The sequence below is a fragment of the Schistocerca gregaria genome, chromosome 1 (genome assembly GCF_023897955.1).
Source record: "Schistocerca gregaria isolate iqSchGreg1 chromosome 1, iqSchGreg1.2, whole genome shotgun sequence".
In the NCBI taxonomy this organism is placed as follows: Eukaryota; Metazoa; Arthropoda; class Insecta; order Orthoptera; family Acrididae; genus Schistocerca; species Schistocerca gregaria.
This window is the reverse complement of record NC_064920.1, coordinates 1029093928-1029113410: the sequence shown is the minus strand read 5'-3', so window position 1 is coordinate 1029113410 and position 19483 is coordinate 1029093928. Positions and strand designations below refer to the sequence as shown.

Here is a 19483-nt window from a genome sequence, read left to right as displayed (position 1 = left end):
TTGGCGACAGAACGTTGTAACACTACTCCCCTCCTCCAACAGGGCAGACGGCAGCAGAAGCAGGAACAGGCTCTTGTGAAGTACTGCCGTAAGGAGGTGTTTCCCGCCAGATCAAGAGGAAGTTGCTATGCACACGATGAATAGCAATGATCAGCCCTGCGCGCCGATAGCGCCATTGAGAAGTCGCGTCCAAATTGTCGACCACATTCGAGCACCGGGTCGTCTAAGTGGGTGGTGGGACAGGACCGCCGACGAAGCAAGCTCCGCCACACCCTTTACTTCAGCTCGCCAGTTTTCGTATCGTAATTGCGAATGACCTACTGAAAACACAATACTACCCACCTCCTTTTATACTGGCGAGCCCGCCTCTTGTGACATCTAATGGGCAGTTCCGCATTACATAGGGGCTGTCCGAATACTGTTGATCAGATAGGGTAATTCCCCCGTGATGCACAACTCTGTTGTGGCGTCTGGCACAGCTTTTTGTCGAGCACCTCCGTAATTCTGGCGCGCTTACTAATAGAACGCTACGTGCCTGAATGTATGAGTTTCCTGTCATGCCATTAAATAAAATAAAGACGAAGCGCGACGAAAACGCACCCCAAATGTTGGATTTTCTCTTTATTTTTCTATTACTACAACCTGGTCAGCGTCCCGTACTGATGAGTAATACTCCATAATAGACTCCTGTAAACGGACACACTATGTGTAAATAGAGCACGTACCAAGTCATACCTTCATGGAAAAACATTACTTAATTCTGAGAGCGCCTAAAGCGTCTCAATGCAGCCTGCATGACAGGTCTCGCACTGAAATGAATGTTTTCTTCAAGGTCATAGAAGATTAAAAAGAAATATTGTCGCTGTGCTCGACGTTTTTTGTGATGTTCGCTCACACACAATGTCAGTTGTGCACTGCGACTAATGGTGGCAAAACATTTAGATGATACACGTAGTATTACTTCATCTCCCATTGGCACTCGCAAATGAATACTGAATGTTACGGAGATGAGGTATAAAATACGGAAACAGTGCGTTGTTTTTCATTACTGAACCACTTACATCAAAAAGTTAGCCGAATCGCTATGTAGCTATATTTTTCTGTCTGTCCACCGTAACATATTCAGAACTATATGTACTGTATTGCCCAGAATGCATTAGCGTACCACGAATCTCTGCCACATAAATGATGCCTATAATTATGTTTGCAGTTCTCAAATATTGATTTACATGACATACAGCATTAAAACAAATACAGACACAGAAGTAAAAATATTTGCCAGGTGTGGGGTTCGAACCCACGCTCCCTCTCGGGAACCAGAACTTAAGTCTGGCGCCTTAACCGCTCGGCCAACCTGGCTGCTTGTATGCTTGTGCCCTACGAATGGTACTTCACAGAGCGACATCGTTCGTTCTGCGCTACAATATTCACATTGCAGAAGTCACTGCAATTCATTGTGAAATCAACAGAAGAAAAAATGCCTTGGATGAATGCCCGAGGAGTACCAACCTTCAGTACGTCGAGCAGATAAAACAAGATATGTAATTGACAACTTACACAACTTAACTTGCTGAAGATAAGAGAACTGGAATAGCTGCCGACCAAGCTACAGATTAAAATGAAAAGAAAAAGAAACTTTGAAAACTGCAGTAACGATCTACCCGTTGGGGTCTGAAATTATTGCGATCGCGTATTGTCATTATTTGCCTACTACACTCATTTACAATGCCGGTAGTGAAGTCGGAGCATGTAATAACAGGGCACTAATTATAGACAGCACAATATATTCAATTTCTATCGATATGGAGGACAATATACCTCAAGGGTATTGGTTTAAAATGTATTGTTCATCATTTCAGAATTAACTTCCATTATCGACATATCCAAAACAGTCGTTCTGCGCTTAAGGGGCCATCATACGCTCAATATTAATTAATGAATAATAATAGCTGTGATATCAGTATTGCAGTTTGTACAGTATAGAACAAGACAGCAGAACTTTAAAAATACGATGCTCAATATATTATACGGTACAACAGGTTGTTCCTGCGCAATAAACAGCAGGTCCTGCCGATACCGAAATAAAATTCAATCGCGCCAAACTAATTTTCGCGAAGAACTGAAAACAAAAGGCTATGTGACAAAAGATCAGGAAGTGAGCTGAAATATGCATATGAAAGCACCATACAGAACTCTGAGAAATGAAATTCCTGATTGATTAGGAAACGCGGGATACTGCGACATGACAGTATGCATAACTGTTTATATCCTGACTGAATGACTCGCTCACTTACTCATCATTCCCCTCCCCAAACCAGTACGGATAGAAACTGGAAATTTGCTAAGGGTTTTGATATTTACTATAGGTGTCGCTTAGGAAGAGATTTTTCGATATCCTATCCCTCAGGGGGAGAAATAGGGGATAAAGGTTTCTTTGAAAATTTATTGTTCTTGATGCAATTTTGAAGCTAGACCTACAAAAATTGGCATTTGGTTTCTCGGCGAGAAATAAAGAAATACGTGTTTAGTATTTTTGAAAGTTTAGCCCCTGTGGGGATGAAATCAAAGGTGAAAGTTTATTTTTAAATAACATTATTAAAAAATGACGACAATATTTTTAAAGCTACATCTATGAACAATTGTATTTGACTAGAGGGGTGAAATAGGAATCAGATGCAATATTCTATGAAAATGTGTCATTATGAAGGCATTTTAAGGCTAACTCTATGAAAATTTGTATTTGGCTTCTCAGAAATAAAACAATACGCATTTCAATGTTTTTGGGAATTCAACCCCTATGGGGATGAAATAGGGGATGAACGTTTATGGAAATATTTCATCATGGATTTTTCAGGCTAAAAGCATGACAACTTATTTGGCACCTCTATTGGAAATAAAAAATACGCTTGTCATTGTTTTTCGAAAATGAATCTTTAAGGAGGTAAAATAGAGGGCGCAATGTTTTATGAAAATAGTTAATTGCAAACGCATTTTTAAAGTTGATTGGCTTCTCTGTTTGAAATGAAAAAATACGTTTCACTGGTTTTGGAAATTCAGCCCGTAAGGGGGTGAAATCGGGCCACACTCACTGACTCATCATCCCTCCACCCCAATCCGCTAAGGATAGAAACTTGAAATTTGGAGGGGGTGTATATCTACACTGCAAGCGTCATTTAAGAAGTGACTGCTCGAAATTCCACTCCTAATGGGGTGAAATAGGGGATGAAGGGCTTAATGAACGTTTGTCGCTATTAAGGCAATTTTGAAGCTAGAAGTACGAAAACTAACATTCGAAAATGAAAAATACATGATCCGCATTTTTGGAAAGTAAACCACTAAGGGGGTAAAACAGTTGGTGGATATTTTTTTGAAACTAAATCATTAAAGAATTACCAAAGCATTTTTGAAATTACATCTATGAAAATTGGTATTTGACTTCTGAGTTGTTGTTGTTGTTATTGTGGTCTTCAGTCCAGAGTAGTCTCCTAGTAGCTACTGGCATCATTCTGAATTTGTTAAGTGTATTCACCTCTTGGTCTGCCTCTAAGATTTTTACCCTCCACACTGCCCTGCAATACTAAATTAGTGATTCCTTGATGCCTCAGAACATGTCCTACCAACGGTTCCCTTATTCTAGTCAAGTTGTGCCACAAATTTCTCTTCTCCCCAATTCTCTTCAGTACCTCATCATTAGTTACATGATCTACCCATCTAATCTTTAGCATTCTTCTGTATCACCACATTTCGAAAGCTGCTATTCTCTATTGTCTAAACTATTCATCGTCCATGTTTCACTTCCATACCCTCCATAGAAATACTTCAGGAACGACTTCCTGCCACTTAAATCTATACTCGATGTTAACAAATTTCTCTTCTTAAGAAACGCTTTCCTTGCCGTTGCCAGTCTACATTTTATATCCTCTCTACTTCGACCATCATCAGTTATTTTGCGCCCCAAATAGCAAACCTCCTTTACTACTTTAAGTGTCTCATTTCCTAATCTAATTCCCTCAGCTTCACCTGATTTAATTAGACTACATTCCATTATCCTCATTTTACTATATTGATGTTCATCCTATATTCTTCTTTCAAGACACTGTCCATTCCGTCCAACTTCTCTTCCAGGTCCTTTGCTGTCTCTGATAGAATTACAATGTCATCGGCGAACCTCAAAGTTTTTATTTCTTCTTCCTGGATTTTAATACCTACTCCCCTGCCACCTTCAGAATTTGAAAGAGAGTATTCCAGTCAACATAGTCAAAAGCTTTCTCTGAGTCCACAAGTGCTAGAAACGTAGGTTTGCCTATCCTTAACCTTTCTTCTAAGATAAGTCATAGGGTCAGTATTGCGTAGTCATAGGGTCAGTATTGCCTCGCGTGATCCAACATTTCTTCAGAATCCAAACTGATCTTCCCCGACGTCGGCTTCTACCAGTTTTCCTATTCATCTGTAAAGAATTCGTGTTAGTATTTTGCAGCCGTGACTCATTAAACTGACAGTTCGGCAGATTTCACATGTGTCAACACCTCCTTTCTTTGGGTTTGGAATTATTATATTCTCCTTGAAGTCTGAGGGTATTTGATCTGTCCCATACATCTTGCTCACCAGGTGGTAGAGTTTTGTCAGGCCTGGCTCTCCCAAGGTCATCAGTAGTTCTACTCCCAGGGCCTTGTTTCGACTTAGGTCTTTCAGTGCTCTGTCAAACTCTTCACGCAGTATCATATCTCCCATTTCATCTTCATCTACGTCCTCTTCCATTTCCATAATATTGTCATCAAGTACATTGCCCTTGTATAGACCCTCTATATAATCCTTCCACCTTTGTTTTCTCTTCTTTGTTTAGGACAGAGTTTCCATCTGAGCTCATGATATTCATAGACGTGGTTCTCTTTTCTCCAAAGGTATCTTTAATTTTCCTGTAGGCAGTATCTATCTTACTCAAAGTGATATATGCCTCTACATCCCTATATTTGTCCTCTAGCCATCCCTGCTTAGGCATTTTGCACTCCCTGTCGATCTCATTTTTGAGACTTTGTATTCCTTTTTGCCTGCTTCATTTACTGCATTTTTATATTTTCTCCTTTCATCAATTAAATTCAATATTTCTTCTGTTACCCAAGGATTTCTACTAGCCCTTGTCTTTTTACCTACTTGATCCTCTGCTGCATTCACTATTTAATCTCTCAGAGCTTCCCATTCTTCTACTGATGCATTTCCTTCCCCTGATCTTCTCAATCGTTCCCTAAAGCTCTCCCTGAGCCTGTACAACCTCTGTTTCTTTCAGTTTATCCAGGTCCCATCTCCTTAAATTTTTAACTTTTTGCGGTTTCTTCATTTTTAATCTACAGTTCATAACCAATAGATTGTGGTCAGAGTCCACATCTGCCCGTGGATATGTCTTAATATTTAAAACCAGGTTCCTGAATCTCTGTCTTACCATTATATAACCCGAAACCTTCCAGTGTCGCCAGGACCCTTCCATGTATACAATTTCATGATTCTTGAACCAAGTGTTAACTAAGATTAAGTTATGCTCTGTGCAAAATTCTACCAGGCAGCTTCCTCTTTCATTCCTTACTCCCATTCCATATTCACCTACTACTTTTCCGTCTCTTCCTTCGAATTCCAGTCATCCATTACTTCAATTTTCGTCTCCCTTCACTATCTGGATAATTTCTTTTATCTCATCATACATTTAATCAATCTCTTCGTAATCTGCGAGGTAGATGGTATATAAACTTGTACTACGCTGGCGTGGGCTTCGTGTCTATCTTGGCTACAATAATGCGTTCACCATGCTGTTCGTAGTAGCTTACCTGCACTTTTTTTTATTGCTTATTAAACCTACTCCTGCATTACCCCTATTTGATTTTGTATTTATAACCTGTATTCACCTGATCAGAAGTCTTGTTCCTCTTGCCACCGAACGTCACTAATTCCCACTATATCTAACTTTAACCTATCCATTCCCTTTTATAAATTTTTTAACCTACCTGCCCGATTAAAGGATCTGACGTTCCACGCTCCGATCCGTAGAACGCCAGTTTTCTTTCTCCTGATAACGACGCCCTCCTGAGTAGTCCCCGCCTGGAGATCCGAACAGGGGACTATTTTACCTCCGGAATATTTACCCAAGAGGACGCCATCATCATTTAACAATACAGTAAAGCTGCATGCCCTCGGTAAAAATTATGGCTGTAGTTCCCCCTTGCTTTCAGCCGTTCGCAGTACCAGCACAGCAAGGCCGTTTTTGCTAATGTTACAAGGCCAGATCAGTCACTCATCCAGACTGCTGCCCCTACAGCTACTGAAAAGGCTGCTGCCCCTCTTCAGGAACCACACGTTTGTCTGGCCTCTCAATAGATACCCCTCCGTTGTGGTTACACCTAAGGTATGGCTGTGTGTATCGATGAGGCACGCAAGCCCCCCACCCATGCTTCATTAGTTAGAAATAAAAAATACATATTTGTGTTTTTGGAAATTCACCTCCCAAGGGGGAGAAATAGATGATATTCCTTAAGAAAATATTTAGCTACATTAAAACAATTTTGAAAGCTAAATCTATGAAAACTGGTACTTCTGAACTCTGTTAGATATAAAGAAATGTGTTGGGAGATTAAAGTTTCTATGGAAATATCACTACAAGAACGCAAAGGGCATGATTAACAAAAACCTTGGACTATCTACAGAATCGCTATCTGGTCAGAAGTATGGATACATTCGGGAACGAACATGCTTCTATGGCCTTAATTGACATGAAACGTTTAGAGGGTGTTGCAATTTCTGAACAACTTAAAAATTCGATTTAAAAAATCTATGCGAGCGACGTAGCGGGCGCTAAACGACGTAGTTTACTCATGAGATTACTTCAGACGTCCAGCGAGCAACATGTTTATTTTCCTTGCAACAGTCGTCACAGCAGAGACATAATGGTCATATAAGCATTCAATCAGCTTTCGTTAAACACTTGCTTTATCTCGCTAGCAACAATCGCAACAGTAGAGACGTACTTAGAATTCAGCGCATGTGCAAGATACATAGTGAAGATCACTTTTTTGTAATTAGCTGTTAATTACAAATCTATGCCGTCCTAAATGAGCCCCGCCGGCCGAGATGGCCGGGCGTTTCTAGGCGCTACAGTCTGGAACCGCGCGACCGCTACGTTCACAGGTTCGAATCCTGCTTCGGGCATGGGTGTGTGTGATGTCCTTAGGTTAGTTAGGTTTAAGTAGTTCTAAGTTCTAGGGGACTGATGTCCTCAGAAGTTAAGTCCCATAGTGCTCAGAGCCATTTGAACCATTTTTAAATGAGCCCCTGGCCCACTGAAATGCTAAATGGAAGCTTTTCAGATCTTTCACGCTTGGTCTGCGTGATTTTTGCTTTTGTTTTGCAAAACGAGCAATTCCCACATGCCGCGATTTCCCAAGAGTAGGAATTTTGCGTCCCGTAGGACGTCTTGCGCTCGGCGTAGTGCGTCGTTCCCTGAATAATGGCAAAAATAGTAAAGGTGTTTTCCCACTGAATGCGGTGCGTAATGCGCCAGTGAGTTACGTCAGACGTGACAGCTGAACGAGCATTGTGCTGCGTTCTATCTTAGTGCAGCAGTAGCTGCCAGTCTGGTAAATTTCGTATGAAAAATGGCTACAAAGTGCGCTAAAAAGCCACAGGTGTGTTTTAGTGCCGAGGAACAGTTAGCTGACGCATTTTCAAACATATTTTTGACTGTTTTTCTGCGTTTCGCGTTGAGTTTGGCGCAGATAGTTCTCTTCGTCATTGTCCACCAGCAAACGCATAAGTTTCGTTTCCTTTCCTTTCCTCCCTTGCAAGCCCTCAATATTTTACAGTGTAGTGAGACTTTGCTTAGTCATATGACTGTTTTGACGTTCTTCCCAGACCTTACATGTGGACTGAAAAGTTAATGCTCTTGCGGCGTCGTTTCCTGGGGTAACAAATGCGCGCCGTATTTCCAAGCTTATGAAAGCAGCGTTCTGACCCTCTCACTCCCTTCGCAGACGTAAATTTAGCGCGATATTATTGTGCCATTCTTCACATCGCACATCCGTGCAAATATATTGACAATATTATTGTGTCAATAATACTGAGCATGTGATGGGTTCATATACGCTACAGGCAACTAGCTGACGTTCTATGCTTTTTTTTTATTCATGAGTGTGGGCTTATCCGATACGATAACTAGCTAAATGGTAATACTCTCGCGACAAGTGTAGCCTCCGTTACAGACGTTAAAACCTTGAAAGTTATATTAAAATTTAGACGTTGACATACATATTGCTCAGTGCAATTAATATGTGGGGACACCTCCTGTGAAAATATTCTAAGGTGAATCATAACCGAACTATTGTACATTGTAACTTTACATTTAAGCAGAACGTTTAACAAGCATCAAACTGACGTAAAATATAGCGAAGAACGTGATAAAAGAGAAGGGAAAATATTTCGAGGTGTTCTAGCTTTCATGAATTGATAAAATTTAAAAACAATTATTTTGTGATTTCAAGTACTACTTACACTTATTGTCTAGAGTCTTTGCTTTGTAATCGCTTTCAGACTTTTGCTAAAATTTTACCGGGTGCCTGTATGAAGACAGCCGGTGGCACAACGAAATATAATTCGCCAGAGCATGATGTAGGGAGAAATGTGCGGATTAATTTTAGCCTTGCAGGTCTCAATCCAACAACCATCTAAGAAATCGTGATATTTCCTGAAGAATCAACAATCATAATTGCAGATCGATTCACAAACAAATTTGTTACGTTATTAACTCCTAACCTAACCACCACGTCTGAAATCACTACTTATTCAGAATAAAAGGATCTCGCTACCCCTTACAACACTTGATAACGTCCCCCTGCAGGTCAAAGTTCGAACCGTTATTCGGCAATATTGCCTACTGATTTTGTAGGCTAACCAGGTTTCAAAACTGTACTCCATTTTACCAGTCAGTACTGTGCATGTTGAGAGGGGAAGATTTTAATACTGGCCACACAAATTTCTAGAATAATTACGTATCTAATATAGGTACTCGAAGTTTAGTTTCGGAACATTGCTATCAAGTTACGGGGCTCCTGGTTAGATGCTTTCACTGGTTGCTTCAAATGATTATGAACTCTTGAAAACACTGAATAAACGCAGCTATCCTTGAGTGTGTTTTCTCAAGTGCGGGCCATTTTTCGTTAGAGCGCGCTATTTGTTCGAGCATCATGCAGCCATAGCCGTGGTACACCTTATGATCAACCTCCAGATTTATAGTAATTTACAGATCATACCTGTGACTTCTAATCCTCCTTTCATTTTGTTCACAGACACTGTATCGAAGAGCTGTTACAATCACAACGCTAATACCATACTTTTACAAATTTATGCGTCGAAGCACTGTCAAACGTACACCAGTTAGTCACACTCCTTCAATACAAAAGTTGTAACAGCGACAAAGCACATCATTCAATACATGACATTGCGTTGGCTACTAATTATCAAGTAATAACGCTCCCCACCTATGCTCTGACAGAAGTGCGTTTTGACTGGCAACAGGGTGACCACCTGTTGTGAACCAATGTTCGTAGCAGTTGAGCCACTGATTATAAGCTGTACTTACATCTGCTGGGTTTTGGTGCATTTTCTTTTTCTTAAAAAAAAGAGTCCCAATAGGCAACTAATGTAACTACTATTATAGTTATTCTGTCTATGCAGTTGTATTTCGTCGTTCATTTAATAGTATTGCGTAGTTAACAGTTTGATTACTGGATGTGGGCAGAGATTATCGCCTGATCTACTAGAACTAAAATAAAAACATTAATTTTTGTCGTAGTTATCTCCAATTCTTAGTACTGTCTTTTGTAGAGGAGATTCTTACTTGAATACCCAACAGTTGGGTAAATTGACAGACACGGAAGTATGTAAGTAATCATAGGGGGATGCCGTATCAGCATTCAATGTATTGTATCTTGTACAGAGCGGGTGAATTCGGCTGCTTGTGTTATTTAGTCAGGCACGATAGACAGCCTGAGAGCGCTATTTTAGGTAATTTTTCGCAGTTACGAAATAGTATTCAAATGTAGCTTTCAAGAAGTGAAGATAGTTATCAAAGCACTTCGAAACACCTATTTAGTAGCATGTTGTCCCCGGTTCCGCCCCAATGACGTGAGGCGATGTGACATGACTAATCTAAAACGTTGAAGAGCTATCCTGAAGACCACTCAGGCATCATGCACGACTGGCCAGTGCAGTGCCCACATGCACAGCCATCTCAGTGGTATCCCAGATGTGCTTAACAGAAGCAAGGTCAGCTATGTGGAAGACTACACCTGCGATGTGGAAGGCTGCAAAGGCAGATTTATGCCGTCCGTGAAACGTTCCTCGGAAAAACAATATGACGCAATTCGGGAATGGTAAATTGTGTTGCTGAAGATATATGTCGCCTCAATAAATAATACCAGTTACTATGTATCTAGAACAAATACCACCCAAGTTAGCGGAAAATGATCGGTATCGGGGCACTGGAGAGAATACTTGTGGAACTTAGAAGAATGCACTGTGTGCAAGTGACCGATGATCTAGTGTTACCACTTCTGTGGCAGCACTACATTTCAGGATTTTGAGGGAATCATTGCAAACAAAAATAAAACACATAATTGGAATGTGACGTAATGACCTGTCCAAGGAAACTTATTTTTTTATGTTTTTGTGAGTAACAATAAATTGTGAAGGTTGGTTGCAATGTACAGTACATCAAATTGGAGTGTAATATTATGACATGGAGCAAGTAAAATGATTAAGCAAGCCATAAAAATACTATAAAAAAGATCAGTTTTGGGTTTTTTGAGTACACTGTGTTCCCAATGTGTAACATAAACTAGTATTTAAACTGAAATTACTTATCTGACAAAGGTAGTTTTAAAAAAAGAAAAGTGCTTAAACAATGCTTATGATTCAGGCTCACAAAATTATTTCCAAGAATGAATTCAGCAGATGTAACTGTTTCCAAATAGTTGGTTATTCACTTACATAAGCTATTTGTGTCTTGAAAGGAGGATATAAGATGAACATTAACAAAAGCAAAACGAGGATAATGGAATGTAGTCAAATTAAATCAGGTGATGCTGAGGGAATTAGACTAGGAAATGAGACACTTAAAGTAGTAAAGGAGTTTTGCTATTTAGGAAGTAAAATAACTGATGATGGTCGAAGTAGAGAGGATATAAAATGTAGACTGGCAATGGCAAGGAAAGCCTTTCTGAAGAAGAGAAATTTGTTAACATCGAATATAGATTTATGTATCAGGAAGTCGTTTCTGAAAGTATTTGTTTGGAGTGTAGCCATGTATGGAAGTGAAACATGGACGATAACTAGTTTGGACAAGAAGAGAATAGAAGCTTTCGAAATGTGGTGCTACAGAAGAATACTGAAGATAAGATGGATAGAGCACGTAACTAATGAGGAGGTATTGAATAGGATTGGGGAGAAGAGAAGTTTGTGGCACAACTTGACTAGAAGAAGGGATCGGTTGGTAGGACATGTTTTGAGGCATCAAGGGATCACAAATTTAGCATTGGAGGGCAGCGTGGAGGGTAAAAATCGTAGAGGGAGACCGAGAGATGAGTACACTAAACAGATTCAGAAGGATGTAGCTTGCAGTAGGTACTGGGAGATGAAGCAGCTTGCACAGGATAGAGTAGCATGGAGAGCTGCATCAAACCAGTCTCAGGACTGAAGACAACAACAAGCTATTTGTTACGCTGAACTGACAAAAAATATTTTTACATTTTGTGTGTCACTGTCCTCACAGCTTGGCATGTAAAACTGCCCTTGTACTCTTTCATTAATCTGCCACATTCCTCATGGATGTAATGAACACAAATGAAACACACACGTCTTTCACTGAATCTTCTTTGCTTGCAATACAAAACCAAGATTTATCCTTGTGTCAATTTGACTTTTTTTGCTGATTCCTTGGATAGGTCTGGCTGTATTTTAGGTATTCCAAGAATTCTGATCTCATTATCAGCAGCTCCAGTGGCATATGAATCAATGACAGAGCCCCACAGACAATATGCATACTCTATTCAAATTTCTATTTGGCGCACCTGAAGGTCCAGGCTCTGAAGAGGAAGTGTCACCTGATTTTTGCAGTATTGATGGTGGTAGACGTTCTGAAGCTGCAGGATTTTGTAAATTGGAAGCTGCACTAGGTTCAAATACAGCTTCTGGAATTGCATTAGGATCATATGGATCCAGTCCAGTAGCCTTATGATGTTAGATATGATCATGAATTTTTCCCAAACTTTGGCAAAGGTGCATGAAGTACCTGACACAGTACCACGTTTGCAGAAAAAGTTTAATGAATGAGTAACACAAGAAACTTATCTGTATGAAACAGTAACACAACAAAAGCTCACTTATGAGATGGCTGTTACTCACTGTGCACTGGGTGAGACACAGAGCTAGTTGACATAGCTTGCCAAATGTGCATGAGCTGCCATCTATTGCATTCTCTTCATAGTTACCAAGAAATAGCCACTTAGGTATATTGAACCACAGGCCATATGGGGTACAGTTACGTTATTTATGACTTGAAATCTCCACCAATGGACAACCAAATGTGCGGCTTAGAATTACGCCTTGGACCATAGCCTTGTGCCCATAAATCAAGTATCAGCAACATCCTAGAATACTCTGTCAGGGCACTGTACAAGTCAGACAGAGGGAGGTCAAACTTTATTAGAAATGTGGAATCTCACCACTCATTTAGCATTATAATATGGGAAGCACTGGATGCAGCAAGCATAGCAGAAGAGGGAAATAACCTACTGATTTTTGCAGATGATCGCTGAAAATCTAAATGACCTGAAAACATTGGCAAGAAAGCTGTTTAAATGGGAGTTGGTTTGGAGAAATGACAAGAAAACAAAATTCGTGGGAGTACAAAGAAATTACAAGACAAAAAAACAGAAAATCCCACTGAGTGATAACCACGCGTTTGAAGAAGCAGATGACCTTAAACATCTGGGGATGGCAGTAAATAACAGAAATGATGAGAAACAAGAAATAGAGGATCAATGCATAATCTAGAACATTATATTCACTCAAGAAATTACTGTCATTTTCTTTGGGAGGAATCACAATAAAGACCAGATCAGTATCACTATGCAGGGAGGACAAATGAAGAATAGGTAAGTGTACAGAGAGAAACATAAAAGATATTGAAAATAAGATCCTGCAGAAGATATTTGGACCAATTTTTGATGGAGAACAATGCCAACAAAGAAAGAACAAGAAGCTCAGGGAGACAGACAATGGATCAGGTGCTGTTGTGAAGGCCAAGACAATGAAACTGAATGGGCCAGCAATACCTGTAGCAGAGAAGAAGGACCATGACTGACAGAAGTGTCAAGAGAAGAAACCTGTAGGCCAAAGATCTTTAGGCAGATTGAAAACAAGATGGAGTGACCTGGTGGCCAAGCATCTTCATATATTTGGAGCAAGGGAAGAAGATGCCAAGGACAGAATGCTATGGAGGAGGCTATTTGACAAAATCGAAAATTGGTTGTGGTTTGTGGGGCCTGGAGAGTATGAATAAGTAAGTAAGTGGCAAACTGTGGCGCAACTGAGAAACAACATAAAAGAATAACAAGGCTCTTGCGCTAACTATTCAATAATACTGCCACAGTGAAGAGCCTGAAAGGTGTGCTGCTAGAATTGTAGCTAAAAAAATGTAAAAATCATTGTGTGTCTCCAATATATCAAATAAATATTGATTTGAAATTGTGTGTTATGAGATGAATAAGTCTCTCTACCTAACTTTTATTGTAATTACATCCCGTTGTTTGCATGTACTACAGGATAGGTTGATGCCTTGTTTTTCATATCTTTGTAAGTGAACCAGTAGTTAAATAAAAACCTCCCCGTGGCTGAGATGTAAGTTCTTAATGCCACCACATTTTACTTGACAAATGGAAAAATGACTACAGATTGTGGTGCAGAAAAGACTGCTTACTATTTCATGGCCAGCCAGCAGGGTCCAGACTAAATGCCCATGACTATCTGGGATGCAATCTCTTCTTTTGATTCACAGGAAGATTTCTTGTGGCAGCTATCTTGTGAGTTAACCGAGCGTAACACGGTTCTTGAGCCACTCAGATCACAGAATCTTATTCGTGTTTGTCAGCTTTACTTCACATATTCCTTGCAATAAGGTTTTGATGGCGTATGCATTAAAACACAGACATTGGTGAGCTGATTTGCAAATGAGGTTTTGTTAATGAAGTCTTAGTGTGACACAATTTGGGCAATACTGTTTTTATAAGCCAGTGTAAGCCATATTGCAAAGAGTACATGGTACTTCAGAATTTTATTCCCTTTTTCTATCCTTGTCACAGATAAAGACTGTCAGTACTGCTCTGTACATGAATGAATTTCTCTAATTTGTGCCCTTGTCTTCAGTTGTTAGACATATACTGATGATGCAAAATATTGTGATCACCTGCATAACAGCACCTTCGTTCACCTTTATTATGCAATACCACAGTGATTGGGTGTCATATGTATTTGCCAATTCCTTGGTATGTGGCACCATATGTCTGTGCACAAGCCACACCATTCCTGTAAATTATGTGTTGGTGGTTCATGTTCCACTGGGTTCAGATCAGGTGAAGTTGGCACCAAAGGCATGCTTCTCAAACCACTATATCACAATTCTGGCCTTGTGACATGGATAGTTACACTGCTGTAAGATGCCATGGCCATTGGGGAAGATATCAGGCCTGGAGCGATACAGGTGGTTCAAAATAATGCTGGGGACGACATTAGACATGAAGGGATGCAAGTGGTTGACAATAAGGTTCATGTAATGCACAGCTGTCATGTTACACTTGATTACTACCACAAGTCCGTAGGTAAATGTCTCCCATTGCTTAATATTCCCCCCTTTGGCCAACATCTACCACATGGTGCCTACTTCGAGCATCCATTTGCCTAGATGATGGCATATCCAGGCACAACAATTGATGTTGTGGCTGAAGATACCTGATTCATCTGACCAGGCAATGTGTTTCCTCTGAGCCAATGTACAATATCAGTTATTCTGTGGCCATTGTAATCTTAATTGATAATGTTGTTGGGTCAGCTTGGAAACACATAGGTACCATCTGTTGCAACACAACCCCTTTCAACAATGTGCACTAAATGCTGTACTTCAAAACACTTGTAACCATACCAGCATTGTACTCTATTCTCAGACCTGCCCAGATTGCCACCTATCCTTATTTACAGAATGTACACTACTGGTCATTAAAATTGCTACACCAAGAAGAAATGCAGATGATAAACGGGTATTCATTGAACAAATATATTATACTAGAACTGACATGTGATTACATTTTCACGCAATTTGGGTGCATAGATCCTGAGAAATCAGTATCCAGAACAACCACCTCTGGCTGTAATAACAGCCTTGATACTGCTGGGCATTGAGTCAAACAGAGCTTGAATGGCGTGTACAGGTACAGCTGCCCATGCAGCTTCAACACAATACCATGGTTCATCAAGAGTGGTGACTGGCGTATTGTGATGAGCCAGTTGCTCGGCCACTATTGACCACACTTTTTCAGTTGGTGAGAGATTTGGAGAATGTGCTGGCCAGGGCAGCAGTCGAACATTTTCTGTATCCAGAAAGGCTCAGACAGGACCTGCATGATGGGGTCGTGCATTATCCTGCTAAAATGTAGGGTTTCGCAGGGATCGAATGAAGGATAGAGCCATGGTTTGCAACACATCTGAAATGTAATGTCCACTGTTCAAAGTGCCGTCAATACGAGCAAGAGGTGACCAAGACATGTAACCAATGGCACCCCATACCATCACGGCGGATAATACACCAGTATGGCGATGACGAATACACACTTCCAATGTGCATTCACCGTGATGTCGCCAAACATGGATGCGAGCATCATGATGCAGTAAACAGAACCTGGATTCATCCGAAAAAATGACGTTTTGCCATTCTTGCACCCAGGTTCGTCGTTGAGTACACCATCGCAGGCGCTCCTGTCTGTGATGCAGCGTCAAAGGTAACCGCAGCCGTGGTCTCCAAGCTGATAGTCCATGCCTTCTGCAAACATCGTCAAACTGTTCGTGCAGATGGTTGTTGTCTTGCAAACGTCCCCATCTGTTGACTCAAGGTGGAGGCGTGGCTGCACGATCCATTACAGCCATGCGGATAAGATGCCTGTCATCTCAACTGCTAGTTATACGAGGCCGTTGGGATCCAGCACAATGTTCTGTATTACTCTCCTGATCCCACCGATTCCACATTCTGCTAACAGTCATTGGATCTCGACCAATGCGAGCAGCAATGTCGCGATATGATAAATCGCAATCGCGATAGGCTACAATCCGACCTTTATCAAAGTCGGAAATGTGATAGTACGCATTTCTCCTCCTTACAAGATGCATCACAACAACGTTTCACCAGGCAACGCCAGTCAACTGCTGTTTGTGTATGAGAAATCAGTTGGAAACTTTCGTCATGTCAGCACGTTGTAGGGGTCGCCACTGGCGCCAACCTTGTGTGAATACTCTGAGAAGCTAATCATTTGCATATCACAGCATCTTCTTCCTGTCAGTTAAGTTTCACGTCTGTAGCACGTCATCTTTGTGGTGTAGCAATTTTAATGGCCAGTAGTGTATATTCAATTATTTCCAGAGATAAAAGGGCTAATCTGCAGTACTGTTGTGATTTATTCAAAATGTCGCTTCTTTTTAGCTTACACAGCACTGTCAGCCACATATTTTTTGCTATATCTTACTGTTATTATTAGGTTTCTGTTTTTAGATTTACAAATTACTTTTTAAATCAATTGATTCGTGTGTTTTCTGGAAACTTCGATCTGCAGATAGGGAATAGTGGAGAAGTACACGAAGAGAGTGCAGTTGCGGCTTTCTTAGTAAATCTTCTGCATTTCAGATGGCAAGTATTGAGGTGTCATTGTCAACAACTGCCACAACAACTCCTCGCCGTAAGAAGGTGGCAGCCAGTAGTACAGGCTCTGCAGGCGGTGTACAACTCCAGAGGGCTTCCAGAGATGTGGCTCGTGAGCTGGAGGCACTGCGCAATGCACTGCGGGATAAGGAAAATGTTATACAAAGGTATCTGGTTTGGCCATCGCACACACACGCCATGGTTTTTTAAGTGTCAAAGTGTGCATTCAATATCATATGAGTTATTTAGAAACAATTTTTATAGTGGTTATTGACATTTCAGGGAAGAATAGTTATATATTGTATCGTGATACATATTAAGTTAATTTATAACTTATGCACTATCAACTAACAAATGAATATTTATAAAGAACACATTACAAGTGCAAATATATAATTTCTTGGATAAAGGTATAATTAGTCTTATGAATTAATTAGTGAAGTGGATTATCATTTGACGAGTTTTCAACTTTTTGAATGAATAATAAGCCTTTTTTCTAAGCTATTTTTATGTTTTATTTTTGAAGACATTTAGTGACAAATGATGTGCCTGTGAAGGTGGTGTATTAAATAGCTCTATACGTAGAAACTCATAGTATATCTATCCACTTAAAATGAGGCCTATAAAACAATTTAGGTATATAAATTTCAGAAATGGACTTGATGACTTTCTGCTGCCAGAGAAGTTTTTTCATGTGTAACTTTATTTGTATTACCATTCCTAGTTAATTCTCTAATGACAGACTTAATTTTCATATGTATTCACCTTTTTCTGTATTATTGTTCCTTGTGTTTCACAGTGGTTCATACTTGGGTAGGCCGCATGTGAATTTGAACTTGTGAATGAGTTGTAGAGGGGTGCGTGCCAAACTGAGCCCTACAAAACTAGCAACAACATTTAAGCTAAACATTTCTCATGAGTATCATTGTCTACTGAATGGAAATGACATTTATGTGATGCCTCATTTTTCTGTAATATTTTGTTGTATAGTTAAAAAGTCTGATGTGACTGTGGACTAAATACTGCACATAAATTAAGAATTTCATAACCAGAACCCTTACACAATTTTTTTTGCCTTTGAATGTTTATTGTTCTCCATTCTAATTGTAGTGGCAGCTACGTAGTTGTTCATAACATTTCGTTGTGTTGCAGTCTGAAAGGCCAGCTGTGCAACCCAGGAAGGGCAGGAGGCATAAATTTCTTGCGAGGCGGTGGCTCAGTGCCGCTGGCCAGTGACTGTGAGCGGCGTGCAGCCCGTGATCGTCTCAACAGGCTACGCCAGGACATGGACAACAAGCGACTTGCAATTAAGAATCTGGCTCTGGCACTCGAACGGCTGGATGTCTCAGAGTAAGCTTCCTTAGAAAATACCTAATTTATGTGAGTCACAACCCGACTAATCATCCTATTTTTATTTCTTCAGATAAACAATGAAATTAAACTGGATTTTACTTTTGAAAATTATAGGTGTGTGTGTGGGGGGGGGGGGGGGGGGGGGGATATCAGATGACTAGGAGGATATGGAAACATGATCTCACAGTGTCACAATGGCTTACTTGCATTGTCTAGTCAGAGTGGTGAAAGTGGCATACACTGTGCTGTACGCCAGTATCTAGCTTTGTGGAAGATTCTGCAACTCACCCAGTATCTTGCTTCGTGAAAGAATCTGCAACACACATACTGATAACACTGGAGCAGGATATGTGACAGAGCAAATAAGAGATTGTACTTTCATAGTAGGTTGGAGCTAGGTATTCTGTAAGCTCCTGAACTTTGATTTACAGTCTGACCATGCATACAAGCTTAAAATGTCAAACACATTTATTTCACATGCCACAGTGGATTAGAATGTTCCGCTCAGTGAATGTATGGTCTTCAGAAAGCTTAAGCATTATTTATGAAAGAACAAAAAGAGAGAAAATGAAGGCATTACTTCAAGACTGAAGAATCTACATTGTATCTCCACTATTCACACTTAAGTGTTTGGCAGAGTGGTTCACAGAACCATTTTCAGACTATTTCTTGACCATACCACTCTGGAATAGTGTTTGGGAAAAATGAGCATCCAAATCTTCCCAAGTAAGCTCCAGTTTCTTCTATTTTATTATGATGGTTATTTCTCCCTATGTAGATGGGAGTCAATAAAATGTGTTGGCATTCAGAAGAAGAATTTGGTAATTGAAATTGTGTGAAAAGCCCTTGCCCCAACAGAACATGCCTTTATTTTAACGATTGTCACACCAATTCCCATATCACATATGTAAAGCTCTCTCCCTTATGTCACAATAATACAGATAATGGAGTGACATGGCTAACAATGCTTTGCAAATATGGATATTTTACTCTGTAGTAAGGTATGTGCAAGGTGTGTGTCAGATTGAGGCTCAAACCTGGATCCATAAACTAAGAACAAAAATGGAGTTAATTCACATATACATGCATTTCGAGGTGTCCATTGAGTTACATGTTGTATTTTGGCACAACATT

The 19483-nt window shown here is 40.2% G+C and overlaps 1 protein-coding gene and 1 non-coding gene across 2 annotated transcripts in view; one reads left to right on the top strand and one right to left on the bottom strand.

The window, feature by feature from the left end:
• Positions 1-19483, top strand: part of LOC126279034 (uncharacterized) — a 587657-nt gene that overhangs the window by 550849 nt on the left and 17325 nt on the right. The window contains exons 4-5 of the mRNA XM_049979436.1: positions 16982-17163; positions 18149-18346. Coding sequence (XP_049835393.1) covers positions 16982-17163; positions 18149-18346 — 380 coding nt within the window. The remainder of the gene's footprint in view (positions 1-16981; positions 17164-18148; positions 18347-19483) is intronic.
• Trnal-uaa (transfer RNA leucine (anticodon UAA)) lies at positions 1277-1359 on the bottom strand. The gene has a single exon. It is a non-coding gene; the product is annotated as a tRNA-Leu (tRNA).